Here is a 22,271-nt window from a genome sequence, read left to right as displayed (position 1 = left end):
TTTCTTCCTGAGGAGGTTGTCACTATGATAACTTTCTGGTAGGGGGTTCTGGAGTTGGGTCTGTTGGCTTCTCATCTAAACGCTAAGTTTTCCAAAGTACGTTTCTAGAATGAGAGATCCTCTGACTGTTCTGATTGCCATTCTGGTGGGGTCTTGGAACTTCAGTTTGGCGTGCCTGTTCCCTCCTGTTTGACCTCCTTCCGCGAGTCACTGCTCATTTCAGCAGGGGAGAGCGTCTGTGGTTTTAGTAGTTCCTGCCTGGTCTCACAGAAATTGGTTTGTGAATCCGGTGAAGATGTCATCTTTTCACCCTTGGTGTTTGCCTTCTACTTCAGGGTCCCTTCCTCCCTTCTAGTTTCTCTGAAGCTGAATGCTTAGAGTTTAAACGACTAGTCTTGGCTAGGCGTGGGCTTTTTGAGAAACTCATTTTTATTATGTTTCAGGCTTGTAAGCCAGTTACTCATTACCATAAGGTATGGTGTAATTACCTGTATTGGTGTAAATTAAGGAAATTCTATTGGAGTCGAGTGAGGGTTCCTCACATTCTTTCCTTTCTTCAGGAGAGCCTGGAGAAGGGTTTGTCAATTACGAACTCTGAAGGGTCAGACTTCTGCACTGTCTATTCTTTTGCACTTTTGTCTGGCAGATCTGCCAGATGTTCAATCTTTTGTTCAGGCCTGGGTCAAATTCAGACCTGTGTTTCAATCTGTTGCTCTTCCTTGGAGCCTTAACCTTGTTTTTAAGGTTTTGCAGCAGGCTCTGTTTGAGCCTATGCATTCGGGTTGCTTTTAAGTTGTTTTTGTGGAAGGTTTTGTTTCTCTTTGCTATTTCTTCCGCTCCCAGAGTTTCTGAGCTTTCAGCTCTACAGTGTGATTCCCTGTACCTTATTTTTCATGCAGAGAAGGCGGCCCTTCGTACTAAAATGGGGTTTCTCCCTAAGGTGGTGTCGGATCAAAGCATTAATCAGAAAATTGTTGTTCTTCTCATAAGGAGCGTCTTTTACATAACTTGGATGTTGTGCGTGCTCTAAATTTTTATACCTACAAGCTACTAAAGATTTTCGGCATTCTTCTGCCCTGTTAGTGGTTTTCTCTGGAAAGCGTAAGGGTCAGGCCACTTCTACTTCCCTTTCCCTCTAGTTTAGAATTATAATTCGTTTTGCTTATGAAACAGCTGGACAGCAGCCTCCTGAGAGAATTAAGGCTCGTTCCACTAGGGCTGTCTTCTAATCTTGGGCTTTCAAAAATGAAGCTTCTGTGGAACAGATTTGCAAGGCGGCAACATGGTCCTCTTTGCATACTTTTTCCAAATTCTACAAATTTGGCACTTTTGCCTTGGCTGAGGCCTTTTTTGGAAGAAAGGTTCTTCAAGCAGTGGTGCCTTCTGCTAAGGTCCTCCTGCTTTGCTCTCCCTCCCTTTTCATTCCGTGTCCTCTAGCTTGGGTATTGGTTTCCACTAGTAATTGGAATGACGTTGTGGACTTTCCATGCCATAGGAAAGAAAACAAAATGTATGCTTACCTGATAATTTTCTTTCTTTCCGGTCCACGACCCCGCCCTCTTTTTAAATTATAATTTGGTAGTTTATTTTTAGTAAACCTCAGGCACCGCTATACCATTGTGTTTCTTCTTTTTCCATTTTTCTTCGGCTGAATGACTGGGGATTATGGGTGAGGGAAGTTACACTTAACAGCTTTGCTGGGGTGCTCTTTGCCTCCTCCTGCTGGCCAGGAGTTGAATATCCCACAAGTATTTGGAATGACGTTGTGGACTCTCCATGCCCGGAAAGAAAGAAATTTATCATGTAATCATAAATTTTGGTTTTGCCTGTTGAAACTACTACCTATAATGAAGATTTCAGTATTGCAGTATTTGCTATCAAAAATCTACATTTTAGTGAAGCAGAAATCAGTCTTCTAGTTGAGGGAGGCAGATTTAAGCATAGCCCGTTTAAAAGGGTGTTCATGCAAAAACTTTAAATAAAATTAAGTTTTATCAGCTCCTTGCCTGAGTATACTGTCTCTTTAATATATCTCACCATAAGTATTTAAATGGTTTCTATGTTTTTTTTATTAGCTGTTAGCATTTCAGAAGTGATCATAAAGCCATTGCAGTCTACTTTTTTAACCATGAAATGTCCAAGCAACAAATAAATTTATACTAAAAAGTTATTGATTCACTCATATTTTAACTAAGCATAACCTGTGTTCCATTTATTTGTCCTTTCAGGTGGGAGAGACTATTGGTATTACTGAAGAAATTATGGGGCTCACAATATTAGCTGCTGGCACCTCTATACCTGACCTTATAACTAGCGTTATTGTTGCACGAAAAGGGCTAGGGGATATGGCCGTATCTAGCTCTGTAGGAAGCAACATATTTGACATCACAGTTGGGTGAGTAAAGTTGCACTTGAACAGTAACTAGTTTACATATCTGATGTAAAATGTACTTAATATCCATTTACAATATTGTGTCTTTTGCCAACTATACATAAAAATTTAAAAGTTAGTAAATATTTGCACAATAAAAAATAAATCAACCACTACAATGGTGTGCTCCAGCTATTGTTGTGTTTTGATCTATAAAAATGCAAATTAACATTCTTGCTAATTCCGTGGCTGTGTCACAAATAAACTGATCCGCTTCAGGGTTATGGTAGAGATGTTAATTCTGTGATTAGAAGGATGTGCAGCTCCTGACCTCTATCTCAAATAAATATATTCAAAAGTAACATGGAAAGTCCAAACGCTTGTAGAGAATTACAAAGTTAATGTATAAACCATTAAAATATATAATTATGCTTCTACTAAAGCAAAATCAAAAATAGCAACTGCAAAAGAAACAATATTTTGGGTTAAGGAACAGGGCCCTTGATATTTACTGTATATAGAGGATAACTTTCAATTAACAACTGTGGCCAAAAGATTTTCATTAGTGTGGAATTTAAGATTTTTTTTTAGCTTCATTCAATTCAAAATATATGAATATTTATAAAAGGTGTGAGAGGAAAATATAGTTTTTCGATTTATAAATTAAGTTTGCATCATCCCCTGAGTCTTAATAAGCAAGAATGTGATGTACATTTTTTTTTAGAATTTTTTTTATTTCTTCCTTCTAATTGTTATTGAAAAGTTCCAGGAAAAAAGTAAACTAATAAAAAGAAGGAAAAAATATAACAATAAAGGGGGTTCATTAGACTATTTATTTCTGAACAATAATTATTACATATTTATTTATTCACTTTAAACTATTGTATCTAATTAATTGGCAAACAACTATGATAAAGCCAGAGTTGAGGTTCTCTATCAAATGTTGCAAAAAAGCAAGGAGAGTCCTAACTTAAACTGCCCCACCCACCCCTTGGGAGCTTATATGACATCATCAATGACATCACACATGATATTGCTGATGAAATAATTTATGATATATACTGTGATCTGCAATATCTAAACTATTATATCTAATTAATTGGCAAAAAAAAACTATGATAAAGCTAAAATTGAAGTTTTCTATCAAATGTTGCAAAAAAGCAAGGAAATGTGTAACTTAAACTGCCCCACCCCACCCCTTGAAAGCCTTGCATGACATCATCAATGACATCACTAATGGCATCACACAAAACATTGTTGACGACATCACCTATGATATACAGTATACTGTAATCTGCAACATCTATGCTCATTCTCCTGTATATACCCCCCTGGTCACCTTTTCATTCCCCCTCTCCTTTTCATGCAACAGTTTCCTCATTCTCACACCTCACACACAGTCTCCTCCTTACCCTCTCACGTTCATTTCCCCCACATACGACATGTTTCTTTACCTCTTGCTCCCTCTCACTCGTCTTCTCAGCAACCTTTTCCTCACATCCTGCTCAACAACTCAATCCCCCTAACCCTCACACCCCAGCTTCTGTTCATCCACTTAGCACTCTCAGCTTACACACAGCCTCCTCCTCAGTCTCTTTTCCCACCTTCCTGATATTCACTATCATCCTCACCCTCTAACACAGCATTCTCTTCACGCTGTATTATTCCACTCTCGCTCATGCACAGTGCCCTCCTCACCCACTGTTTATTACAGACAGTCTACTCCTTATCCTCTCACCCCTTCTTTACACACAGCCCTGCTTATCCTCTTAGCTCACTGCCCCTCACATACAAGACTTTGCTTACCCTCCTCTTCTCCTCTCCTCCTTGCATTTAACTCCTGTTAAACCTTCAACACCACATTAACACATTTCTCTAGTGGCATCACTTAGGGCTAGATTACGAGTGGATCGCTAATTATCACTCACGCTAACTGTGCTCGACCAGCTTTTTGCGCGCGTCGGATACTGCACGTATTACAAGTTGAAAGTAAAGTTTTCAACCTGACGCGCACAAAATGCTGGTTACAATATTGCAATTGCGTTAATGTATTCTCCCATAGACGTTAATGGAGCGTGAAATACATCCCTATGAAAAGTAAAGCAAAATCTGCCTTTTTAAGAATTTCACTAGGGATCTCGCAGTGCTATAGAATCATTTTATATCATCAGGCCCTTTATAAGAATTCACATGAGGGGGTAGATTTATAATAGTGCGAGCGGACATGATACGATGTAGCGTATCATGTCCGCTGCACATCGATAAATGCCGACAGCGTATCATTGCACCAGCAGTTCTTGTGAATACGATTGGGTTGATTAACACCCCCTGCTAGCGGCCGATTGGCCATACAGAGCTTAATAAATCGGCCCCGAAGTGTGAGTTGTATAGGACTGTTGCTTCCATCTTTTTCAATGCACACAGAGAACAGCCACAGAACATGATTAACAACATATGACCTGAAGTAAAATTACATGATATGGACCCATACTGTCTTTAAAGGTCATTTTTGCTTTTGTGGAGCTATATTTATATATTTTTTATTTATTTAATTAATTGACTTTTAATTAAGCTAAAAACACATGGGCTTTGAAGTTGATACAATACAATATGTCAGGTTTAGATAAAAGATTTAAAGTCCAATATACAAGGAATATAGTATTTTTTGTTAATACACTTGCCATGCACAGTAGTGGGAATAGGGCCATATTTTTGTACATGTTTAGGCTTACAGCTCTTTCAAAAATCCCAAATTAATAAGGGGCAAAAAGAATAACAAAGGTTGTTGACTATAGTGTATTATTCTCCAAAAAGATAGACATGCAGGATTATTTATGCATAACAGCCATCCAGGTGAAGTAGTTAACATTATAGTATTTTTTTTTAATTCTATTTTCTAACTATTTTATATAATAAAACAGGGCTCGACAAACACAGTAGCCAGTGAGCCACTGTGTCTGTGGGGTTAATTTATTAAGCTCCGTATGCAGCTTGATGCCTCGTGTTTCCGGCGAGCCTGAAACAGAAGTTATGAACCACTGATCCATAACTTGTCCGTCTGCTCTGATGCGGCGGACAGAAATCAACACGATTGAATACGATTGGGTTTAATGACACCCCCTGCTAGCGCCGATTGGCTGCAAATCTGCAGGGGGCGGCATTGCACCAGCAGTTCACAAGAACTGCTGGTGCAATGATAAATGCAGACAGCGTATGCTGTCTGCATTTATTGATGCGCGGCGGACATGATACGCTACACCGTATTATGTCTGTCCGCACTATAATAAATATACCCCTGTGTCTTTGGTTTGGTTTTTGTGTTCTAAAATCCAAAAGTATATATTTATTTTTAACAAAAAAAATACCTTTCTGATTACAGTAGTGTCCTATGTAAACTGAAATATTACAAATTATAAAGAAATAAATGTGTCATAAAAAAATCTACACTTATTTAAAATTCAGACTAAGTACTCTTGCATTGCCTTTTTATTATGTACTTGTTAATTATGTAATTCTACTGCATTGAGTGGTCCTTTAAACTCTTTTCATTACTACTGTACTGTACTACTTTGTAATTTTGGTTTCTCTAAAATAGAGGAGAAGAAAATGCAACCTGATGGGCAACTGTTTGCCAGTTTCTGTACTGGTTAACTGCAATACAGTATAACATTTGCTAACAATTTCTGTTTCCTAGGTTGTAGATTTTTTATAACTGAGATGAACACTGATGAATGTATTTTCTTTGGCAAGCAGGGTTATTGTTATGGTTGGTTACCAGCGTTTAAGCTCAACCTCACTTTAAAGAAAAACATATGAGCGCTCAAAACCTATTTATTCTGACACAATTACTGAAATTTCATTCTAGTATTTTTTATATTTATAGCTACATCTTTTTCTTCATTTTTCAAAAAATGTATTCTATTTATTTATTTTTTTACTGGAAAAACATGAATCCAACTGAAGCAGCCAAGTTATATAGATTAGATTTATGACTTTTTAATTATGCAATTCTACTGTATTTAACTGTCCTTTAAAGGGACATGAAACCCACATTTTTTATTTCATGATTTAGAAAGAGCATGCATTTTTAAACAACTTTCTAATTTGCTTCTATTATCTAATTTGTTTTATTCTCTTGATAATCTTTGCTGAAAAGCATATCTAGATAGGCTCAGTAGCTCCTGATTGGTTGCAGCACATAGAAGTCTTGTGTGATTGTCTCACTCATGTGCATTGGTATTTCTTCAACAAAGGATATCTAAAAAAAAATAAGCAAAATAAATAATAGAAGTAAATTGGAATGTTGTTTAAATTTGTATTCTGTATCTGAATCATGAAATAAAAATTGTGGGTTTAGTGTCCCTTTAACTTGTAAGCCTTTCTGTGTAGTGTACTGTTGGCTAGAATAAGTAAATCATTTTTAATGTAAAAAGAGCATTTTTAGTAAAAAAATAGTTTTTTTTAATACACGTATTTCCATGTCATTCATCTATGCTTCTTTAATCCTTTATTAAATTATATAATACATAGGAAAACAGAAATTATTATTCCTGTCCATCTCAAAACTGTTTTTTGTTTTGTTTTTTTCCCACCAGCCTTCCAATGCCATGGCTCCTTTATTCTCTCTTTCACCAAATGACACCTGTAGCAGTCAGTAGCAATGGCTTGTTCTGTGCTATTGTGTTACTCTTCATAATGCTGCTCTTTGTTATCCTGTCCATCGCTTTATGTAAGTGGAAGATGAACAAGATTTTGGGATGTACTATGTTTGCTCTCTATATTGTATTCCTGGTTATCAGCGTTCTTCTGGAAGACCGTGTTATCATGTGCCCTATATCTATCTAGACAGAAAAAAAGTTTGATCATTGTGGACCCAGGGCTTGTGAAGTTAAGGTGCTTAAAGCCAGCTAGTCTCATTAAAAACCAAAAGATTAGCCGAGCGATACCAACTTGTAACACAACGGATGTAAGACCATTTGGTTGCTCTTTAACTGAAGATTGTAGAAGTTATACAAACTATTATCAGATATTTTCTTATGCATGTTGTGTTCTATTTCTCTCTAAATATATATTCTATTAAAAAATGTATACAGGGTATATTTAACAAAAGAGAGACATTAGATAGAATGGAACCTTCTTGCAAAAGCTGACATAAGCGCTTTGGGATTCCTATGTGTCTTTTATGCCTGAATAGATTTAACTCACTTACCTGGGACAGTAGTATTTCAACACTTCAATGTCTACAGTAGTCAATCTAGTATGGAGGAATCGCTTTCATATTTGGAACATTGCACAGTTGTCTCTGTAGTATAGGAAATAAAGATACATTGGGTAAAATGAAAGTGAAATATGCAGTGTAAGTGCAAAGAGAAGATATATGATACATTCATGGACGGCAGTATTGTAGAATTGTTATATGGCAGAACAAATACAAATAATTGTCTAAATCCACAAGATATAATAATCAAATTTGTTGATGAATGAACAAGATACAAAAATACACCTGCAAATATAACATGAACTCAGAATTACTGTGGTTTTTGATATAGCATTATTAGCAACATTATCACATCAAATTCACAGTAAACATTTCTGTGTTGAGTGCAAGACACTAAGAGAAACCAGTTCAGTGTCATAACACCAAGAGACAATGGTTTGTTTTTTTGTTTGCATTCCATCTAGTTTCCTGTTAACTTATGAGATCATTTACAATAACTCCCATAGCTGTATATACAAGTGACTTTAAATATGTAACAGTAGTATGCACATTATAAGAGTTCAGTAGACCGTGACAATGTATGAAAATAACCTTATAGAGGTCAAAATGTAACCCACGGTATGTGTAGATAAAATGTTGAACATCTTCAATATATTATAGGAAAATAAGCCAAGTATAGAAGATGTATGTGTATTCCATAGATGGGCTTATAGTTTGTAACTAACTGCAATACAAACTGAATATGTAGTGCACAGTATATTGGCTATACAATTGACCAGTGGTTCTACAACATTTTTGATGGCAGAGACCAGCTAGCTATTTTATTTCACCAACATGGGTCTTTTTTGAATAATCAAACTATTTTTTCAGGATTTTTATTTCTTTTCACACCTTTTAAATACATCTTTATGACAACAGGTGGATACATAGAAATGATACATTACCTAGAAAATATTTTACATAACCATCTTGGTTATTGGTTTATTATATAAGTTATGATCTGATATCTTTACTTTGAATAATATTTGTACATTTAAATTAAAAATAAAGTTTTACAATACCACTTACTATGAGCAGTGTATGTATTAAACAGTCATGTATGCCATGAAAACTGCCTGGAGTTACTGCAACATAACAATGTAAGTTTTGTTGTATACATAGCAGCATCTAAATGTAGCTATAATTTTCAAATCCTGCACATTAACTTGTAAAAGGCCAAAACAAATCTTTCATTAGTTCTTGATCCTTGTATAGTTTCTTATACTAAATAAAAATATGAGCACCATAGTAGTAGATTCATGTTTGGTGCAGATTACCCAGTTTTCTGTAAAGTGGAATAATATAATGATCTATAATGATTGATAGTGACTTTTTGACATTAAGGAATAGATGGTTTAAGCAAAGAATAAGCCGAGTGGGGACACGCCCTTTAAGAAAGGTATGAACTGCAATATTATGAACTGCAATAGATTTTATTGTAGTTTAAACCCCCTTTCCGGATGTGTCCTTGCTGTTTATTGTAAATCTATTTAAATTGATTAACTCTCCAAGTACACAAAGATTACAAAGTGAATTGCTGTACCGTGATGTGTTCTTATAAACAAATTACTAAATATATTTATACATTTTTAAAATAAATAAAAATTAGTATCAAAGGGATATGAAACCCAAACATTTTCTTTTTTGGTTCAGACTAAGGGGCATATTTATCAAGGTCTGGCGGACCTGATCCGACACTGCGGATCAGATCCGCCAGACCTCGCTGAATACGGCGAGCAATACGCTCGCCGTATTCAGCATTGCACCAGCAGCTCACAAGAGCTGCTGGTGCAACGCTGCCCCCTGCAGACTTGTGGCCAATGGGCCGCCAGCAGGGGGGTGTCAATCAACCCGACCGTACTCGATCGGGTTGTATTGTGGCGATGTGTGTCCGCCTGCTCAGAGTAGGCGGACAGGTTATGGAGCAGCGGTCTTTGTGACCGCTGCTTCATAACTGCTGTTTCTGGGCATCAAGCTCCATACGGATCTTGATAAATATGCTCCATAGCCCCTAGTAAGTTATAGCTGGGTAATTATTGTTTGTCTGAAATTAGTATTTTTATATTATACTTTTGATATTTTTTTTTTATCTGTTCAGTTTGTTCCTGCTTATGTACCAATATACAATCAATGGCTAAATTCAAGGTCTTACTTGGTAACAAAACCACTCCCAGCTGAAGACTGGTTGTAAGCAGTCTCCAATAGTTGGTGCTTTTTGGGGGAAAGAAGGAATATGTGGTTCTATAATATTAGCAGCTTTTGATTGTAGGATCCATCTTATTACACATCATAACATAAATGTTTTAAGGTAACAACTAGATAGCCTAGCAAGTTCTATATCACAAATTGAACATGCATGATTTGAAATATCTCTGCATGAGTACATAGCTCTTCATCATTGGTTTATTGACCATCGTCACTGGGTTATATATGAGGGCAGTGTATAGCCTGTAATATGCTTTAAGAGCAGCTTTGCAGTGTTATGTATGTTAGTGTCTTTCCTATAATATTCAGAAATTCAAATGATTGTCCACTAGCTGAAGTTAGGCTCTCCTGGGAGACAGAGCTGGTACAAAGGTAGAACTAGGTATAACAAAGAGAGTTGCATAGCGCATTGTTCTGTTCTCTTCTTGGTGGCAGCACCATATAACTGCCTTGCTAACATGTAACTGTAGCATAGCCTGCTGGGGTTTTTAACACTTATCTCTAGATATTCCATAAACTGTTTTACTCAATCTATATATATACTATACTTCTATCTTCTCCTATCATCCCATCCTCCCAGTCCCAAGCCTTCTCTCATGCTGTAACTATAGTGAAGTCTCTACCTTGCTCCAGCAGATTGCCTCCCATATTTCAAAGATCAAAATACTTTTTAAAAAAACTTCTTCACCATTTTCCATCAGCATAAACTTGCATCTTGCATTTTCAGTCTTGAAACAAATACAAACATTCTACAAGCTTAGACTCTAAGGTCTTCAGAGAAAGGACCCCATCATGTATGAATATACATTGTATGTTTTGTTTGACACTGTTATCTTATATTTAGTACGGACGTATGGTGGCTTTCCAAATAAACTGTAATATCATTTACAATTTGAAAACCATTATATGCCCCGGGTTATTGGCATCTTTGTTCCTTAAGACTTTGAGAACAGTATTCCAGTACTTTTTGAGCAGCCTTTCCATTATTTTTTGGACATTTCTATTTCAGCAGATTTGGCCTGTTGAAAATCTATTTTGGCCTTTTTCAAACCACATTTCTTACCTATTCATACAGTTTTGCTCGTCTAATGATTTTATGCATGCAGTTATAAATCAGCATACTTTATAAGTTCCATAAAAAAAGATAAAATTGTTATTTTACATCACACATCTAAATTCTGAAATGTGTCATTTTTGAGCATTAAAAAAATGCTAGTTATCAATTTCAAAATTATATCAAATTAGAATTATTCCAGCATGTTTCACTTTTTATTGATCACATATATTTTCTTCAGTGAAGTATGAAAACCTCAAAATAAACTAATTGAAAAGCCTGTGAAATTAATGTTTCTTTTAGGCTTTCACATGTGAAACAAGATTTCCCTGTTAATACATTAATTTGGTCACTTAACAAATTTAAACATTGAATTGCTATATTTTAAGAGACACGAAAGTCAAAATTAATCGTTTATGGTTCGGACAGAGCATACAATTTTACAAAATGTTACAGTTTACTTCCCTTATCAAATCGTGCACCGTGTTTCTATGTGCACACTGAGGTGTGTACAAGAATTCACTGTGTATGCATATATGAGTCTGTAATTGCCTAATGGCTGTCACATTATACAGGGGTAGGGAAATAAAGAGAAATTTTGAATCTACTGCGCATTTTAAATTCAGAGTAAGCACTATTGCATTGTCTTTTTAATATATGTTTATTGATTATGCAAATTTGCTGCATTGATTGATCCTTTAAGTAAAAGAGGACAAAATCCTTTAAGGTGCATATAAGAGGACCTTCAATCATTATGATATATTATTTTTCGATGTTCCCTTTCCATCTCTGTCCTGACTTTTGGTGATTACTTTTCGCTGTTATTTGCCTAATTTGGGCCTATTTAAACATTGGATTTATTTGGCTAAGGAAAGGAGGCCATACTTGAGGACTTTTTATCTCTCATATTTTTCTATCTGCTCATTCCATCTCTGTGATAACATCATCAATCCTACTTCATAGTCTACCTTAACCATCAAGCTTTGCACATGCCTTGCAAAACACATACTAGCAACTTTCTTAGAGGCACTTACTTCAAGTTGTTGAGTAGTAGAACAACATACATTGTTATGGTAGGTTTTCTTGGTTAGGGTCTAGATTTTTTATTTTACACAATTATTAAACACGTTCAGCTTGATAATGGTGCGTCAGGGGAAGGAAAAGCATGGTTGCAGAAGATAAGATGAATAGTAAAATAAAAAAATATCATTAAAGAAAGCATTTTGGATATGGTATGCATATATTTAGACAATAGTTATGGGGGTTAAATAGAGTCCTAAAAATAAAAAGGATAAACTAATAGAAATGTCTGAACTAAATATTTAGATTATTTAGACACACACAAATGTTTAAAGACAAGTAGCTCCCTTTATCAAGTGTCAGAGAAATCATAGGAAAGTGTAAAACACCAAGACATTAATCTATCTCTTTAAGAGACTTTTATGGGTTAGAGAAGTGATCTAGGAAAAAAATGATATTTAAGCAAGATAGGAGAAAGTAAAAAAATGAGGATAAAATATTTGGGAGTAATCAGTATATCTATTATATTGATGACAGGAGATCTAGTAGAGGACTTGGCCCGTGACTAATACTTGTGCTACCCAAGAATACAGTGGCAATAGAAAACATTTTTTGAAGATAAATCATTAAGGGGCTGCTTAGAGATATTACATTTCAGCAAACTGATATACGAGTCATACAGACTAATCATGCAAACTGATTAATAGAAAAGTGGGTGGTCAACTAAATAAGAGTTACTAAAGGAAGATATATACATGTTTATGGATATGTGCCAGGTGAAAACTTGGTGAGATGACTAAAGATTAGGTTTATAATAGTAATATAGGAAGGAATTATGAACACCCAGTGTAACTGATTGAGAAGCTGAAGAATGTAGCTACATAACCAATGGTAGCTTACATATTTATGAAAGTTTATGAGGAAACGTTGTGCCTGATAGACCCAATTTTTCAATTCAACTACTTGATGAGAACCACTTGATGAGGAAGAAAAAAATTTGAATTTTAGAAGATAAAAAGAAGTTAAATGAACCTAGGCACCTTCCTGATTTGAAATTTGTAAACTTTTGCAATACACTCTCAGTTAAATTATTGTGTTACGTCCATTTGGTTGTCCAGCACAGGTAATCAGGAACTAATAGGAGGATATTTTTAAGCTGATGTATGCAGTAAGAGAACATACTGGTGATAAATCTAGAACAATCGTATTGAAAGATGTGACAAATCTAGTTAACCAGCGATTAGATGAAGCCAACAAGGTAAATCTGTCACTGGTTTAAGGATATAGTAGATACATTTGATGAAAAGGCTTCTGTGGATTCCCAGCAGCACCACATTACGTTAGGTGTTAAAGAGCTTAGCTGGAATGCCATAAAAATTTGAAATAGAGAGAGTTACATAGGCTACAGTAAAGAAAAGATTTGAAATATAATATTCTATGTTACAACAGGAAGGTCATTAAGAAACATAAGTTTGAAAATTGTTATTGATCACTTGCATCGAGATTTATGTAAATAAAATAGATGGCTTTAGAGAATACAGTGAGAAGGAAAGGCTAGAAATGGCAAAAACAAAATGGGAATGGCTATAATATAAAAGAACAGTACATGAATAGAGAAAACATTTATTTTATGGAGTGGGTATAGTGTGTGTTATAGAAAAGTTTTTTTTCACATTTTTTGGCCATTTATTTGTCCATATGTTTTCTTGCTGAGGGTCCACTCATTTAATAAATGGCAGCATTCTTCTTATGTTGAGTCTCTATCAATTCCTCCCAAACATGATGCTACTACCTGCCATACACTCCTCTCTTCCTTACAACCTTGTTGACTTAAATGAGGAATATTTCCAGATGTGACATTCAGCCACATTCAGAATTGTAGATAATAGTCCTGAACTACTTTAGTTTCATGTTGATTATAGCCTTTTATGATGCTTCTTTACATATTAAGCATGTGTGATGTATTTAACCAATTTAGAAGCATTTCGTAAAGGGACAGTCTACTCCAGATTTTTTATTGTTGAAAAGATAGATAATCCCTTTATTACCCATTCCCCTGTTATGCATAACCAACACAGTTATATTAATATATTTTTTACCTCTGTGATTATCTTGTATCTAAGCCTCTGCCCCTTATCTCAGTTTTTCGCAGCCTTGCATTTTAACCAATCAGTGCTGACTCATAAATAACTCCATGGGATTCACCACAGTGTTATCTATATGGTACACATGAACTAGCGGTGTTTCTGTCTCTGGTCCACATTCCAATCGACAATATCCCTGTAACATACATTAGTAGAGGTACAACACCTCTTTTAACTTGCATGGGAAAAATGTGGTATTCTATACATTAGAGAGTACTTTTTGTTCTTATTTTCACATGACTTTTGGACTTATTCAGCAGCTTTGGCCCCTTTTGTACATCCCCATATATTGGTTTTTCAGACACTTTATATCAATGCTGAAGTTTTTGTGCATGCTCAGTTCACACTTCCTTGATTAAAGGGATGTAGCACTCAAATGTTTTTCTGTCTTGTATATTTAAGAGCAGCAGATATTAAATTTGTTTTTAAAAAAAAATCATAAAAAAGTTTAAGTAAAAGCAATTTAAATATTATGTGGCACTAACAGAAAGAGCATGATTGTGTTCAGCTTAATCTGGATTCTCTATTGCTCATTGGCTGAGGACAAATCATACATGAAAAAGCACCATAAAACATTTTGAAGTAATTTCTTTAAAATGGAACAAAGAGCATTTTGGAGTATCATCTCCATTTAATAGATAAATAAACATATAGTTCATGTAAGTTTTAAACTATGAAACACAACATAAATACAAAAAGCATTCTGTTCGTGTATGGTTTCCATGAAGTGTTTGAATGTTTTAAAATTGTTAAATATAAAATGTATTAATAAATCTACAACGTCATGTTCTTATTCTCCTGTAGGCAATTAGGGACTGTTTAAAAGACTGTTTCAAGTACCGCCCTCTAATCATGGGTGCTGCCATTATGTAACCTAGGTTATGCTGCAGGTGTCTGATGGAGATTTGCTATGCACTGGAATGGTGTGAAAGATATATTTCAGCATGGCGGCACCTATGACTAGAAGAAGGCGAGGTATCACCTCAATACTATGCTTATAAAATGTATTAATTGTTTAATGTCCCTTTAAGTTCTGATCTAACTAGTCACTGCGTAGAATATTAACAGCTAAATATCACCATACTGAGATACCATGGAGGTCCACCAGCTCCTCTGGGGAAAGAGTTATAAACAGAATATCCAGAGGTATTTTGGACCAAAAACATGTCAAATAAATAATGAATGTATACATCAATCTTTTTTATTTTCCTTTATTAATTTTATAATGGGGGATTAAATTTAGTGTTCAATGGGGCTTATCTACCAAGCTCTGAATGGAGCTTGATGCCCCATGTTTCTTGCGAGCCTGCACAAAGACCGCTGCTCCATAACCTGTCCGCCTGCACTGAGCAGGGGGACAGACATCGCCGGAAATCAAACCGATCGAGTACGATCGGGTTGATTGACACATTGGCCGCGAGTCTGCAGGGTGCGGCGTTGCACCAGCAGCTCTTGTGAGCTGCTGGTGCAATGCTGAATACGGCGAGCGTATTGCTCGCCGTATTCAGCAAGGTCTGGCAGACCTGATCCGCACTGTCGGATCAGGTCCGCCAGACTATGATAAATAGAGCCAATTGTGTCTTTCACAGCTATGTAATCCTTCACATTTTCCTTCATGTCAACAAATTGTTTTTTATTTCTTCATTTTCAGTTTCAGAAGAAAATTATTAATGTATTTTAGCCACACACATTTTGTTTTTAGTCATATAACTTACTATAAGTACAAGGTTTGAGAATAAAGTTTAATATAAGTTTGTGATAATTTTATGAGGGAAATTTTTTTTCTAAGTTACTCCATTGAATGTATGTGCTTAAAGTAAATATAATATGATCCATAAAATAAAATACAAATACATTTGATACAATATTTGATTAAAGCCATAACTATCTTAGGTTAAAATATTTTAAGGACCCATTATGTACATTAAGAAAATAAAATTGTCTTAAATTAACTTAAACTGGCACGGTTCAGATGGTGCATGCAATTTTAAGAGTCTTTTAATTTATGTCTATTGTCAAATATACTTTGTTTTCGTTGTATCTTTTGTTAACAAGAATACCTAGATAAGCTGAGGAGCAGCAATGCACTACTGGGAGCTAGATGGTGAATAATGGCTACACACATATTCATTAGCTCACCAAATGTGTTCAGCTAGATACCCAGTAATGCATTGCTGCACTAGAGCTGACATTGCATGGGTTAAACACATAGTTATATGCAAACAAAGGTATAATAATAAAATGCTCTAACACATTAAAACATTTTATTTGTTTATGTCCCTTTAACAACATATTTATCACAGTCAATGCAATGAGTTATCTTCTTTACATTAGAGGAAACATGTTATGGCCCATTTGAAGATGGATGATGGTGCATATGACAACATACTGCCTAGTTATTTTTTACAGTATTATATATTCTGATTTATGCTATGGGTAATACAAACAACGCAAAATCATTGTCCCATGATTCAAATAAATATATTTCTGTAGACTTTAAGCAAAAAGCATCTTGTATATATTAGTTTTAATGGAATCCTTTGAAAGCAAACCATTTTGCAAGTGAATTAATTTTATGTTGATAATGTATATTGTATGATAAAGATTATATTGTATAGTTTGCTGGAACTATTTAATTCTAGACCGTTTAAATTTCATCATTGCTCTGTACATACTGGTCACTGAATGTAAATCATCTGTATCTTATAACTAATGCATTATATATACTTTAATGCTCTGTACTGAAATTTTCAGTGTGAGCGAATGCATATAATAAAGTTTTATTTAAAACCTATTGTGTTCTTTATGTATTGTATATTATTTTAAATGACCAGTTGCATTAAATATTTCACACAAACCAATGTCAATACTTTTGATTAGCTTTTCACTCCTTATTGTGATTTGATTTTAAAGATATAAAAATAAATATCAAACTAAACATTACAGCTCATACAGAAAAAGCCTTATCATCATACAGTATATCCAAATATCATTTTTATATTATATATATGTATATATATATATATATATATATATATATATATATATATATATATATATATATATATAAACAAACAAAAGATAATCACGGCTGTGTCAGGATGCCTGCCGAGACATAATGTCCCTATAGAGATCACAGATAGGTATGCCTGAGCGCGGTGGAATAACGGATAGTTTGTGCAGGTACTCACAAGGTGTATGTGCAGCTCCTAGGAGGGGGGGGGTAGGCAAGCTCTTACCAGATTCTCAACCCGAAAGGCACCGCCACCGCTGCACCTCAGGTAGACCGGTAAGCTTATATCATCCGCTCCTTCAACGCTTAGCGTGGCTGCATCTCCTCATGCTTTACAACCAACAACAGCAAATCCAGCGTATCCGTGCTCGTCTCTGACGTAGCTCCAACCGCTCGGCCAATCCTTAAAGGTGAACTCCGGAATCCAGGTACAGGGGATATTTGGTTCTCAAAGGTTAAACAACCATAATTTGTCATTCACAGACCAGGCTTGTCAAAAGGGAATATTGGTAAATAACAAAAGCAAAAAAAGCCATAAAGGTCTTAAAACAAAGTCCAATTTTAATGGTCAATTAAAAATATTGACAGTGCTCAGTGTGAAAGGTCTGACATGTTTCGGCCTACGACCTTACTCCTAGACATGTCTAGGAGTATATATATATTTATTTATTTAAGTTTACATACCCTGGCAGAATTTATGATTTCTTGGCCATTTTTCAGAAAATATGAATGATAACACAAAAACTTTTCTTTCACTCATGGTTAGTGTTTGGCTGAAGCCATTTGTTATCAATCAACTGTGTTTACTCTTTTTAAATCATAATGACAACAGAAAATACCCAAATGACCCTGATCAAAAGTTTACATACCCTGGTGATTTTGGCCTGATAACATGCACACAAGTTGGCACAAAGGGGTTTGAATGGCTATTAAAGGTAACCATCCTCTCCTGTGATCTGTTTTCTTGTAATTAGTGTGTGTATAAAGGTCAATGAGTTTCTGGACTCCTGACAGACCCTTGCATCTTTCATCCAGTGCTGCACTGACGATTCTGGATTCTAAGTCATGGGGAAAGCAAAATAATTGTCAAAGGATCTGCGGGAAAAGGTAGTTGAACAGTATAAAACAGGAAAGGGATATAAAAAGATATCCAAGGAATTGAGAATGCAAATCAGCAGTGTTCAAACTCTAATCAAGAAGTGGAAAATGAGGGGTTCTGTTAAAACCAAACCACGGTCAGGTAGACCAACTAAAATTTCAGCCACAACTGCCAGGAAAATTGTTCGGGATGCAAAGACAAACCCACAAATAACTTCAGGTGAAATACAGGACTCTCTGAAAACATGTGGTGTGGCTGTTTCAAGATGCACAATAAGGAGGCACTTGACGAAAGATGGGCTGTATGGTCGAGTCGCCAGAAGAAAGCCATTACGCAAATGCCACAAAGTATCCCGCTTACAATACACCAAACAGCACAGAGACAAGCCACAAACCTACTGGCACAGTCATTTGGAGTGATGAGACCAAAATGTAGCTGTTTGGCCACAACCATAAACGCTACATTTGGAGAGGAGTCAACAAGGCCTATGATGAAAGGTACACCTCCTACTGTGAAACATGAAGGTGGATTACTGATGTTTTGGATATGTGTGAGTTACAAAGGCACAGAAAAGTTGGTCAGAATTGATGGCAAGATGAATGCAGTATGTTATCAAACAGAATGCCTCATTTTCCACTTCTTGATTAGAGTTTGAACACTGCTGATTTGCATTCTCAATTCCTTGGATATATTTTTATATCCCTTTCCTGTTTTATACAGTTCAACTACCTTTTCCCGCAGATCCTTTGACAATTTATTTTGCTTTCCCCATGACTCAGAATCCAGAAACAACAGTGCAGCACTGGATGAAAGATGCAAGGGTCTGTCAGGAGTCCAGAAACTCATTGACCTTTTACACACACACACCTATTACAAGAAAACAGATCACAGGTGAGGATGGTTACCTTTAATACCCATTCAAACCCCTTTGTGTCAACTTGTGTGCACGTTATCAGGCCAAAATCACCAGGGTATGTAAACTTTTGATCAGGGTCAATTGGGTAGTTTCTGTTGTCATTATGATATAAAAAGAGTAAACACAGTTGATTGATAATAAATGGCTTCAGCCAAACACTAACCATGAGTGAAAGAAAAGTTTTTGTGTGATCATTCATATTCTCTGAAAAATGGCCAAGAAATCATAAATTCTGCCAGGGTATATATATATATATATATATTTATTTACAGTTGTGACATGTTTCGGCCGTAGGCCGAAACATGTCAGACCTTTCACACTGAGCACTGTCAATATTTTTATATATACTGTATATACATATAATTACCATTTCTCAGACTGTCAAACACTTATTTAGTTTTTAAAAGTGTTCAACGGACTTTCTTTAGAGGTCCAACAACAAGCACACTGCAATTACATCACATTTCAATGTTTTAATTTTGGTATTCACTTGTTAACCAAAAAGAGGATAGACCCAGATATAAGATGAACAAATTAATAAGCCATAGTTAGAGGACTACACTAATTGTGGACCCCTATGAGTGCTAGATATTTGTTTATTGTAGTTATTATTGTCTTGCACCCATAGTTGGAAAAGACAAGTAATGTATACTCACTATTAAATATGAGTTGCAACTGAGAGGTAGCACCTCAAAAAAGAATGTCTTTATCCCAAATTAAGTAAATAAATCAGTATATATATAATTTATCCTTCATTCATTCTATCTTTATTAAATTATAAATTCAGTCATACAGACATACGTACTGGTTAAAAATACTTAAGCTTGACAGAAATGATAATAATGATTAAGGTAATATAAGCAATAGATATGGCTACTGTAGCCCTGAGCGGCTAAGCTCCTTCTATAGCGGAATCTGTCTTAATTTTATCTTTCCCTTTAACTTACTGGAATCAAAGTTATTGTCATATTCCTGCAAATGCAGCAGATATTGAGCAATTAATTATTAAGTAGTAGGTATCAAAAGATGACAGCTCTCACCATCCATCAGAGTGGAGCGCAACACATAAAATGAAATGACTTCTATTAGGATTAGCAGGTTCATTCAGGACTGTCTAAGCAAGCAAGTTAAAAAAGAGAGAAACACCAATCTCTAAACGTTACCCTGATGTGTTTCACATCACGCTTCTTCAGAGGGGCTGCTGCTCAGGGCTACAGTAGCCATATCTATTGCTTCTATTACCTTAATCATTATTATAATTTCAGTCATAATAATAATAATAATTTAATAAAGATGGAATGAATGAATGATAAATATATAGACTAATTTATTTACTTAATTTGGGATAAATACATTCTTTTTTGAGGTGCTACCTCTCAATTGCAACTTATATTTAATAATAAGGTGAACAAAACACCTGTAGTAGTAGATGCAGCAAAAAAGGAAGAAGGTCTGAGGAAGTGCCCTAAGAGGCAGGTCTGGTTGCTGTGCTCTTTATGTTCTTAATTTTCATGTTTCAATAAACAGACATTTTAACTTACTTTGCTCCCTCTTCATTGATACTGGTGTCAGCCGAGTTTGCTAACTTGTTTGCTAAAAAAAATGAAGAAGCACTAGCTGTAGACTGGTCAATTGCCGTACAAAGTATGCTGATGCAGAGATTTGATTTTTTTAAGCTTAGTAAAGTAAATGCAAACAGGGTAACTGGAAAAAGAGGGTCTCTTAAGCTGGTTACATAAGCTTAGTTCAAATAGCAAACACAGCAACTGGAACAAGATATGATGCAATGTTGATGCAAGTTTTGTTATAAAAACTCAAAGGAAACTGAAATAAGAGAAACTTCAGGGCTGGAGCAAACTCAAAGGAATTGAGTGTGAACTCAAAGCAACAGAAATCTAGCAATAGAAAAAGTTCACATTACTTACGGCCATTACATGTGATTTTTATTCTATGTACCATGTTGATTTCCAAAATACTTTGCATAATTTCTCACTTCCAATTGTCATAATGTACCCGGGATGTGATAGACTCAATACTGCCTAAAATTAACAATGTACACTGAATCTTTTTGGCATCACCATGTTCAATTATAAAAATAATTTGTCTTCAAGCTGAAACAGTTTTAAAGCTCTATCTCTCACTCTAACTAAAAGTGGCCATGACTAGTCAATGTGAACTTTAAATAAATGTCCTATAAATAGGACATAGGGGGCACCAAATCTCCCCAAAGTATACATATGTATAGTGGCTCTCTATATTAACCCTACATGTCCCAAGATTAGAGAAAGTACATAAATTCTCTTAATTGCAAATACAATCCAACTTTACAATAAGTTGGACAAATGTTCTAATCTCCGAATGGCCTTCCATATGACTGCTCTTCTTTTCCGCCAATACAAAATTGAATGAGAATACAGAAACACAAATAAAAAGGTGCTTACTAGTGCAGATCAGACAAATTAATTTTGCATAACACTAAAGCAATGTAGGATACTCACAAATTGTACAGCATTTGCTTGTGCCGATAGTAGCAGGCTGAGTATTCACAGAGACTCAGCTCACTGGTTCCTCAATAGCAGGAACTACAGAACTCCTCATATACATTGATACCATTCTAATGTAAAGTGCCACCTCCAGCTGGATACCAGGACACAAGACTCCAAATTGAAATTCAAAGGTATTTATTAAAAATATCATACATATAACTTAAAAAATGGCTAGAATTGTGCCCTATCTCATGCAACACATTTCTCTGCGTTTCCTGAGAAATGATGGTGATAATTGATGGTGGATTATTAGTACATGCATATATTAGAGAATTTTTATTTTTATTTATTTTTATAAGATGAATAAGATAATACTAAGTCCTTCAGTGTTCTTATCTACTTTTACATTTTTTTAAAAAAATCTGTTTTTGTAAGTTTAAAATTAATCAGTATTTCTAATCCATTAATATTATAAAGTCATTATAATTGAGATTACATTGTGTCTGACCAAAAAAATAATATATTGTCAATATAACTTTTGTATAATTTAAGATGTTCAATTTCTATAACCTACAATAAATTCTCCTCACTTTTTGCTTTATATAAATTGACATGAAGGAGCCCAAATAGAGCCATTGGCTGGATGTATTGTATGTAAATAAAATGCGTTCACAAATCAATTGATCGCCGCAAATGGCAAGATCTT

The 22,271-nt window shown here is 35.2% G+C and overlaps 1 protein-coding gene across 1 annotated transcript in view; it reads left to right on the top strand.

Moving 5' to 3' along the window:
• SLC24A2 (solute carrier family 24 member 2) overlaps positions 1–8,656 on the top strand; it is a 656,915-nt gene extending 648,259 nt beyond the window's left edge. The window contains exons 11-12 of the mRNA XM_053702654.1: positions 2,229–2,395; positions 6,967–8,656. Coding sequence (XP_053558629.1) covers positions 2,229–2,395; positions 6,967–7,216 — 417 coding nt within the window. The 3' untranslated portion in view covers positions 7,217–8,656. The remainder of the gene's footprint in view (positions 1–2,228; positions 2,396–6,966) is intronic.
• The last annotated feature ends 13,615 nt before the right edge of the window (positions 8,657–22,271 follow it).

Source organism: Bombina bombina, chromosome 2 (assembly GCF_027579735.1).
Source record: "Bombina bombina isolate aBomBom1 chromosome 2, aBomBom1.pri, whole genome shotgun sequence".
In the NCBI taxonomy this organism is placed as follows: Eukaryota; Metazoa; Chordata; class Amphibia; order Anura; family Bombinatoridae; genus Bombina; species Bombina bombina.
This window is presented reverse-complemented; position numbering and strand designations above follow the sequence as displayed.